Source organism: Amphiura filiformis, chromosome 2, assembly GCF_039555335.1.
Source record: "Amphiura filiformis chromosome 2, Afil_fr2py, whole genome shotgun sequence".
NCBI classification, from domain to species: Eukaryota; Metazoa; Echinodermata; class Ophiuroidea; order Amphilepidida; family Amphiuridae; genus Amphiura; species Amphiura filiformis.
Window position 1 is genome coordinate 20,726,687 of NC_092629.1, and position 9,657 is coordinate 20,736,343.

The 9,657-nt window shown below is 36.9% G+C and overlaps 1 protein-coding gene across 1 annotated transcript; it reads right to left on the bottom strand.

The window, feature by feature from the left end:
• Positions 1-332: 332 nt before the first annotated feature.
• LOC140145973 (uncharacterized) lies at positions 333-7,727 on the bottom strand. The gene is made up of 3 exons (XM_072167708.1): positions 7,596-7,727; positions 6,357-6,516; positions 333-2,476 (listed from the first exon to the last, which is right to left on the bottom strand). Exons 1-3 carry the CDS (start codon positions 7,621-7,623, stop codon positions 1,768-1,770), a joined length of 897 nt encoding a protein of 298 aa, XP_072023809.1. The 5' UTR covers positions 7,624-7,727; the 3' UTR covers positions 333-1,767.
• Positions 7,728-9,657: the final 1,930 nt, after the last annotated feature.

A 9,657-nucleotide genomic window follows, 5' to 3' on the forward strand; every position in this document is an offset into this window, starting at 1 on the left:
AGGGGTCAGGTCAAAGGTCATGCAGAGGTCAAATTTAAGAAATGCATTTTCTGTACATCTGTAATGGATACGGGACTCAAACTCTTTGACAACAAACTTAATGACCAGGGGAATATTTTGGAACACTTTGCAGGGGTCAGGTCAAAGGTTATCTTGGGTCAAATCTTACAATTTCCTTTTCTGGACATCTGTAAGGATATGGGGCTCAAACTCAGTAACAACAAATCTCATGACCAGGGGAACATTTTGTAGGGGTCAGGTCAAAGGTCAAATTTTAGAAATGCATTTTTGGACATTGATAAGGGTACGAGGCTCAAACTCGGTGACAACAAACTTAATGACAAGGGGGAATATGTTGGAACACTTTGCAGGGTCAGGTCAAAGGTTATCTGGGGTCAAATCTTATACCGTAATTTCATTGTCTGTAAGGGGTATGGGGGCTTAATTTCGGTGACAACAAACCTCGTGACCCGGGAAACATTAAGGTCAAAGGTCAGGTCAAACGGCCATTAAAGGGTTACATGCCTTGCGATTGTATGCGCTCTGTGAGCGCAAATTATCTCTAGTTTATATTTCTTTCAACACCCTTAGAGACAGAGACAGAGATTAGAGACAGCGGTCACAGATAGTTAAACAGTTGAAAGGGGTATTTTAATCTATTATTGTTTGTCAACTTAATATTTAATTTAATACAATATTATTTGTTTTAACATAATTATTTATATATTTATTATCCCCAAACCACTGAATTATCTCAAACCAATGAACTACAAATCAGGGGGTCTATAATTTGGTTCATCTCAAGTTCGGTATTTTAACGTAAATGCTTTTTTGCTGTTACGCAGCAACTTTGCCAACAAACCGCCCTGTACGCATGAGTTTACACTCAGTGCGTTTAACTTTACCCGCAAGATTTGATATTGCGGGGACGAAATACGCACGTACGTCACTACCGAACTTGAGGTCAACAAATTATAGCATGGTCGACTCAAGAAACCGTTTTCTCATTTTTTTATATTTTGGTCTATTTCCGATTTTAGGCATCATTTTGTGCAAATAAGCATTTGTGAATTTTAAACAGTTCATTTTGATGCCATATATGGTCAATATCTCAAAAATATCAAAACATAAAAAACCGTTTTTGGAATGGAGCCTTTTTGGGAAAGAGTGTTTTTTTGTTATGATGTATCAAAAAAAAATGCCAAAAATTCACTTTATTTTCACTTTCTCATAATTGTTGTTTTTACACCAAATCTGTATTTATATTAAGATTCGTGGATGTCTTGCCTTTATAAAATGTATACTTTTATATGTCTTGCGTGAATAATTAAAAAGTTATGACACTTTTACTACATGGGTATCTGAGAAAACACAGCCACCTTAATATTATACTTTTCATTGTGGATACACAGGTGTCCTTCAAATTATCACACCCATGCGTTTGGTAACAGCTTCAACAAAATACAAAATGGATTTCTAAATTTCTTGCTGCTGTGTAAAGACGAGTTATTAACTATTTGTTAGACACGGCCAGACACGGCATTGTGTTGTAGATTACTGTTTTTGATCCAAGGTTGGGGAGAAGGTATTATTTTTTGAAAATATCAAACAAAACCTGTTTTGTTGCTTTGCCTTTTTTATAATTGGTATAAACATTTCACGTTCTGTGACTTTCACGTTCTAATGACTTTTGGGACACCCGAAGCCAACAAAAAATATTTTATTTTCTTCATTTCAAATTGAAATTTGGTTGACAATATGTGACACTTAAAAATTATTGTAATATTCTCCAAGTGGTGTAAGCTTAGACTCATATTTTCCATCTTTTGTAAGGTTGTTATCTAAGAGGGAGCAAGAGGATTTTACATAGCCGGTGCCAGTACCTTTTCGGCTAGCAAACCAGGCATACTTTTCAACATATTCCGCGTCCTCTAACATAGGTAACAGCTCCTTCATATATGCAAGCTGCTCGTCTGCATCATCAGTATGGGGAAGGGCAAACTCTGTTAAAAATATTTTCTTATTGTATCTTTCCCATAAACTTTTGAGATAATCCATAACTTCAGTGGGTTTTTCATAATAACAATGAGTAGAAATATAATCTATTTGACAATCTGAACAACATTGGAAAAATTCGTCAAACCATTGAATATGATCATAGACGCCTCCAGGTGCCGCGGCTGGACTCACAAACTTTGTTGCGCCGTTTGCTTTCCCTGCTGCTTCTAGCTCTCTCCAACGATCGGCAGCCTCTGCTGGTTTCATGAATGCTTGTCTCATATGGTTTGGCTCGTAGAAACCAAGGACGTGTTTGTTAATGTCAGATGAGGGTGCAAGGAAGTTAAACTCCTTCTTTGTAGGAGGTTGGGGCCAATATCCCCAACACATTGGGATATACTTGTCTTTTTGTTGTAATTCATTGGAACACATATGATCCCGGTCTGAGTGAAAGGCGGTCGAAATTCCCCAACTGTACCTGCACCGTGGTAAAAACAATCCCGAAAAACAAAATGATAACAGAACATTTGAACTCCAGCATCCTAGAAAAAAGAACATCGTCAAATTCCACTGTATTTTATAATTTAAACTCAAATCACATCTCAACGATCCATTTGTTTTTCAATAAAACAGAGCTCCGAAAGACCCTTGATTTTGATAATTTCAGCTCTAAAAGACCCCAAAATTGCTCATTCCTCATATTTCTGGGGTTTTTTTCAGGCGATTTTCAACCATAAAGCCAGGAAAGACCGTTCATTTTGACTGTTCACAGCTCCAAAAGACTTATTTACTTGTTCGCAGTCCGGTTCGCAGCTCCAAAAGACCCCCTTTTACCGGTACACCGTCAGCTCCCAAAGACCCACCACCTCAAAATTCCGGGGAATATACCCACCAAAATTTTTATGTGCCCCCCCCTGGGACTGACCCGATGGACTGGCCATGTGACACTTTGAGACGGCTAGGGATTGTCTTGGTGGCCCGATCCCATGCGTGAGATAAGACGATCCCCAGCGGTCTCAAAGTGTCACATGACCAGCCCAGCGGGTCAGTTGCCTGATGAAGCCTGATGGTTTCAGAAGTTGCAAAAAATATAAGTCTAGTATTTGATTTAATTCAAAATCTTGTGAATCTAAGACATAAATAAAAACCATAGGGTTGCGTCTACGTGTCAATCAAACTCCCCACGACCCTTGATTGCTTAGTAACGCGTAAAATTAAGGTTAGATCATCTGGTTTGTCAAGTCAGCTTTAGAATCCCGTGCAAACATTGACATTGACTTAGATACTCATAATTTCTCTTTATAACGAAGTCTCCCTTATAATAATTATGATGGCTTTTGTAATCAGTGGTGACCCCTTGTATTTCCATTTCAGGGCTAAATGCACCATGGACCTTGGCTCTGCCATTAATTTTTACCGCTGCGTTCAGAATCTCTGCCATCAAGACACTCGTAAACAAATCGTTTTTGATTTACAGATGATGGGAGACGCAAATTAGTCTTTTTAATCCTGTCTTTCTTTATCATTCCTGAAAGGTGTTGTGTGCTACGCATGGTATCGTGCCTTATTGCATAACCATTTCTGTTTAATCTTCAACTGTTTCTGAAGGAATAAGGGACACTGTTAGGCCAAATAAAAAAGAAAGTATGTCTCAGACACATAGTGCTATGGGTTTTTGTTTTTTTTAATTTTTTAAAGAATATGTGACATGATCAAGGGGAATGAGTCACATGTCGGCCCTGGTCGAAAATGAGTTTTACACATGTTTCTAAAGAGGACATTTAGAGCTGAAAACCTCATGTTGATACGACTTTTTCTTGTGAAGTTACGTCATTTAATCAGTCGCTGAATACAATATAAAACAAAAGAATTTTAAGACTTTCTTTGCTAATATCTCAAATCAATATTAGCGACTTCCGACTCATTTCCCTTGATCGTGTCACATATGAGCTATGCGATATGCGATATTTTTATTTATTATTTTTTTACAGTCAAGGCATAATATTTATGTACTTTTTGATATTCAAATACAGAAACATAAATTATAGTAATATAATAAGCACAATGAATAGTATTGTTTGTCTCTTTTACAATCATGGCGAAATGTGTATAAAAACAACAACCAAACTGCAAAAAAATTGGATCGCTATACGATACTGAAATAATGAACATGGGAAAAAAAACAAAAAAAAACAACAACAACAAAAAAAAAAACTACGGCCAACGCGTAGCGCTAAGGCTGCGTTCACATAGAAGTATACTATTCGGGTATACGGTGCACGTTTTGCAGGTTCACGCGTATAGCTTAAATCGAGCAAGGCAATTTCATAGTACCGGGTCACATAAGGCTACGATCGCCGGGACGATCGCATAGAAGTATACTATTCGGGTATACGATGCACGTTTTGCAGGTGCACGCGTATAGTTTAAATCGAGCAAGGTAATTTCATAGTACCGGGTCACATAAGAGCTATTCGAAAAGGCCCTATACCTGCGTTTAGTATAGTATAGTGGGAATCGCGCGTGCTCGATTTTAGTGCAGCGTATACCGTCCAAATTTTAAAAACCTAAATCATATACACCTTTGTTTCCAATGGACATTTTATTGTGAAATGTCATTGTACAAGGAATACATTAAAAAAATTCCACATAGCCCCCGAATGAAAAGTATTTAATTATCTTTGTAATCACTCAAAAAGCATTTGGTGTGAATTTTACATCCGAACTAGAGGCTATTAAATTTTTACGAGCCTTTTTATTTTACATGTAAAGCCTATGGGGGTGACGATTAGAAATGGACGGCAATATTGAAAACCCTCATTTTGGGCCATTTTAGACACTAAAATGCCCATAAAAAAAAGAATAGCCTCTAGTTCGGATGTAAAATTCACACACAATGCTACCTGAGTGAGTACAAACATAATTAAATACATTTCATTAGGGGGCTATATAAAAAACAAAAAATGTCCTATACCCTAATGGTTATGGAACAAAGGTGCATATGTGGGTAAATTCATTTTTTAATAGATGCACTATCTAATTCTGCACATTATGACACCTCATTGAATGCAATGTGACCTCAAGAAGTCAAGTTACAAGCATTTGATAAGACGAAGAAAATGGGTAAACTGACATACTTGCTGTTCGCTATACGAAATACGCTCATCCGATCAGGCTGAGTTCACATTGTATACTCCTATATGAACTCAGTCTGATCGAATGAGCGTATTTCGTATAGCGAATACCGTATACCGTATACTTCTATGTGAACTCAGCCTAAGCGCTAAATTGGATTTCACATAGCAATTTTGCATATCTAATGATTGACATTTTCTTTAGATCCCAGAAGCCTTTGCGGACTTGCAATGTGCCGAGCCGATGTGCACATCGTTTAGTTAACATCGTTACTGCGCATACCAAAGCCGTGAAGTGCGCAGTAACGATGTGCGAATCAGCGTGACGTCATCACATGTCTACCTGCAAACGCTTATGGATTTACCGAAAAGGTCGATTGAGGAATGGAGAGAAAAACTCATGGAAAGTTACTTTTGGATTCACCTGCTATTTCGAGATCATAACCTAAGTTAGTTCCGGGAGGGGGGGTACTCAGTACAAATGACCATACGGGGACGTGCCGCAAATATGGGTAGCATTTTCAGCCTCTTGGTATATCAATGACCCCTTTTTCAAAGCCTATTTTGGTATATGAATGGGTCCTTTTTTCAAAATTTTCTCAATTTTTTCGGAAAATAGCCCAATTTTTCCTTAATCTAGCTAAAATTTTCAAAATTTTCCCAAAATTTTGGGAAAATTTGTAAAAACTATGACAATTTGGGTTAAATTCGGCCGAAAATTTTGACTTTTGGTATATCAATGGGTCCAAATTTCTTGAAAAATTGGTATATTTATGGGTCCACTTTCAAATTCTCAGCGGCACGTCCCTACCAAAACCAAACTTGAGTACCCCCCCCCCCCCCCCGGAGTTAGTTTTAGATATGAATTTAAATTTTGCTAATAAAAGAGAAAGGATGAACAAATTATGTCTAAAAAATGACGGTGTTAAGTTTAAGTGTTAAGTTACTCGTATGAGTGGTTATTTTTCTACATATAACGTTTTTGAGACATTGCATAATCATTCAAGAATCCATTATTTACGCCGGGGGGATTCAAATATTTAAAAAACAAATCATGTCCACCACCCTGACTTACAGAAAATGTAGGCCCCATAATCATCAAATAAAATTATTTTTCCTCAATCCCCGTCCTGATGTAAATAATGAACGCTCCCCAAATATCAAATAAAAGACACAAAAGCCCGGAACAAGGATTTGTTTAATTAAATCAATTATTGTTCTTACCACCATGCGATGTTTGTGAACTGCTCCACGTCGTTACAATTGTAGTAAAGCGAAGACATACCAACCCCTTTCTTGGTAGATACAACCCCTCTCTTGGTAGATGCTGTATGCCCCAAGTCCATAGTAGCTAAAGCTGACAGACAAAGTAAGCCCCAGAAAGCTGTAACAAAAACAATTCAGAATTTTGTGTTAAAAAAGTTTTCATTGGGCAAATATTTCTTTAGATCTGCGTGCTAGTCGTATAGGCCTCAACATAAAAGTCACAGTTTTAAAATATTTTTTTCTCAAAATATCAAGACCTATCTCAAGAACCAATACTAGGCTTGTTTGTACTCGTTTTGATGCTTTTTTCATGCTGATTATGGTAATATCGCACCAAAATGAACATTAAATTCACAATAACTTATGCATTTCTCTTTGCGCTACAGTTTTAAGCTAGTTTTTATATTGCATACGTTTAAAGCCATGTGTAATTTGCTCCACAGCGACGCCCTCACTTTTTATTGAATTGCTACTTTTTGCATGATTGTAATATCCAATGTCCAATGGTGTACTAAAATACCACGAGAAAGGCTAAGCCTTAAGTGCTTTAATTACGTATTGACGAATAAACTGTGTACCTATATCCATGATAGCTATTCGTCTTACGTCTTGTTTGTTCAATATTCATGATAAATGGTAAATGATTCAAAACGTATTTTCTTGGAAAGTGTTTATATTACAGATTCTATTACTCTTACTAATATTTATATTATTGGCATTATTAAGAATTCAATACAAAAGACCTTTCAGAATAGGATGTCGTTACTCTGAGTTTCACGCCTAGAAGGCAATCGTCAGACAACACGATGAAATGATTTGGAGGGACTACCATCTCTTTGGAATGTGAATGAATATACATTCCATGGTATCAACACTGCCAAAGTCTATCCCAGAGTCAGTCCGATCGGAGATCAGAAAGTGCTCAACTGCAAAAATTGTGACGACCCCTCGATATCTATTTAATGGTGCGTCCCTTAATATAGACAGTAAATTGTTTATAATTTTCAGGTTTTCCTTCTAAAGCCGTTATTTATCATTGTACATTTCAGTAGTAAAATTTTAATAACAATATGAATGATTAGTGTTAAGCCCCCCCACACACACACAAGGTTTGTCTTATGCGATCGCATGATTATAAGTAACAAAAGAATCGACAAGGGAGGGGGAAATAAACAATAAAACAAAACATATATTTACCATTGTTCTGCATCCAACGAAAAAACATGATTGCTGCTACTGATGGTATTCCGTGCGAAGTCTAATCTGACTCTGCTGACAGGACTAGCTGATGAAGAAATAAAAGACGTGTTATGCCACGTGAAATCTATGAGCTGTCTTGTCTAACAAAGTATTTACGCCTATATATATAGGCTTTTAGCACTGGCCCGTAGCATTATGGGTATAATGTTACACACGTTGATGATTGGTTTTTTCTGCCTTACGCCATCGTTGGAATTGGTGAACCACGTACTGGGTCAAAGTACTGCAGCCATTGCATCTTTGTAATTCGTCAATTATTTTCCATTCATTTTCTAGACAGATTCCAGTTTGTATAGCACTTGCGCAGAGGATGATTCTAGTACTACCCAACACCCCACTGGTTTAACTTGCAGTTATAGCATAGCAGTGAACATGGCACCACTGCTCTACTACAGAATAGAGGTACATGGTTAAATTTTAATTTGCACATTTATACTTACAATACAAACACTGTCAATATGCTGGTCGATTTCACATTTCATGTTATTTACAGAAAGTTTGAATTATCCTTTATACACATATCACTTTTGTTCTGAAATCGACCAAGTAATAATGAAAACTCACAATTTTAAAACAACATCTTTTGTACAGAATTCAATGGGATTTGAAACTAAAGTGGCAGTTGAAAGTCTGGGTATAACACTTTTACAATGCATGATGGGAAGTACTTAGATCATCCTCTGGAACTTATGGTATCGTAAGTATGGCAAGTAGACTACAATTCAAACAAGGTTTTCGTTTCATCAAAAGCTGTTGGGGAATTAGGATGTACATTTTTTTTCTTTTACGAAAAAAGAATTTGAAGATCAGAAAATATTTTCCTTAGTATTTCAATATTTTCACTTTTTTAAGAATATTCCGAACTTTGTCCATAGTGTTCGATTTTGTGCGCCACGTTATGTGACTAGACAATATATTCCAATTGCAACATTTTTTCAGGATCTCAATTTTCCTAGAAACCTAGATTTTTACACCAATTGTAATGCACTTTGATGAACTACACATCAAAAGATCCTAATATTAACAAGTTTAATATCAGTGTGATGAAGTACCGACAACAATAACATGAAAAGATAATATACAATTTTTCCAAATGTTGGCGTAAAAGCATCGGAAGAACAGGTTGTTTTTCTTTCTAAGATTATTTTACACGATCTGTCACCCCATTAAGAATATTACAAATAAACAAATAACTAAATAGCTAGATGAATCTGAAAGTACATAATGACTAGATTGTTTTTGAACCAAGCTAAAACTTGATGAAAGTACACACCTGGTTCACATATGTCAAGTTGAACGGCATTTTTATGTTTAAAATTTTTAATTGAATTTATTTAGAAGGGTAGGTTTTCATTTAAAATGTTAATTCATTTAATTTATAAGCTCATCCAGTGATTTGCTCATCAGGATATCGTAAAAATCATCAAAATTCAGATTGTGGTATCATTGTCATTGTCATAGATGTGCTAGCCTAGCCTGCTAGTAGTTTGGCCGAAAGCTGTGTTTTAAAGACAAAATAAGGCATTTTAATAGCTTTTAATACATGAATCTGTAATTTATATACTGACAGTATTAGCCCTGGACCCAGTGCCAGTGACCAGTACCCGCTGGAAGTAGTCCTCTGAAGTGGCGAACGCTTCGCGGCCTCGCCGGGCGCGCTTCGCGCGCCCTCTCGGCCGCTTCGCGGCCTAGTTGGGCGCGCTTCGCGCACCCTCGGCCGCTTCGCGGCCTCATAGTCCGAGGAACTGAGCCAGTTCTACTGACAGTATACAAATTAGCTACATGTATTTGAATGGGGCTTCAACTTCGTCAATATTGCTGTTTTCTTCGTTGTTTGCTAATTTTCTGTCATTTCAAAATTACCCAATGACAATTTGAATGACTTATCCTTCACTTAAGCAATTTAGAAACAATTTTAATTGTTTTTACACCTGCGAAGGGATCACTGAATGGGCCTTTAATTGCGTTTTTATACCTACAACTTGAAAGTATGCACAGG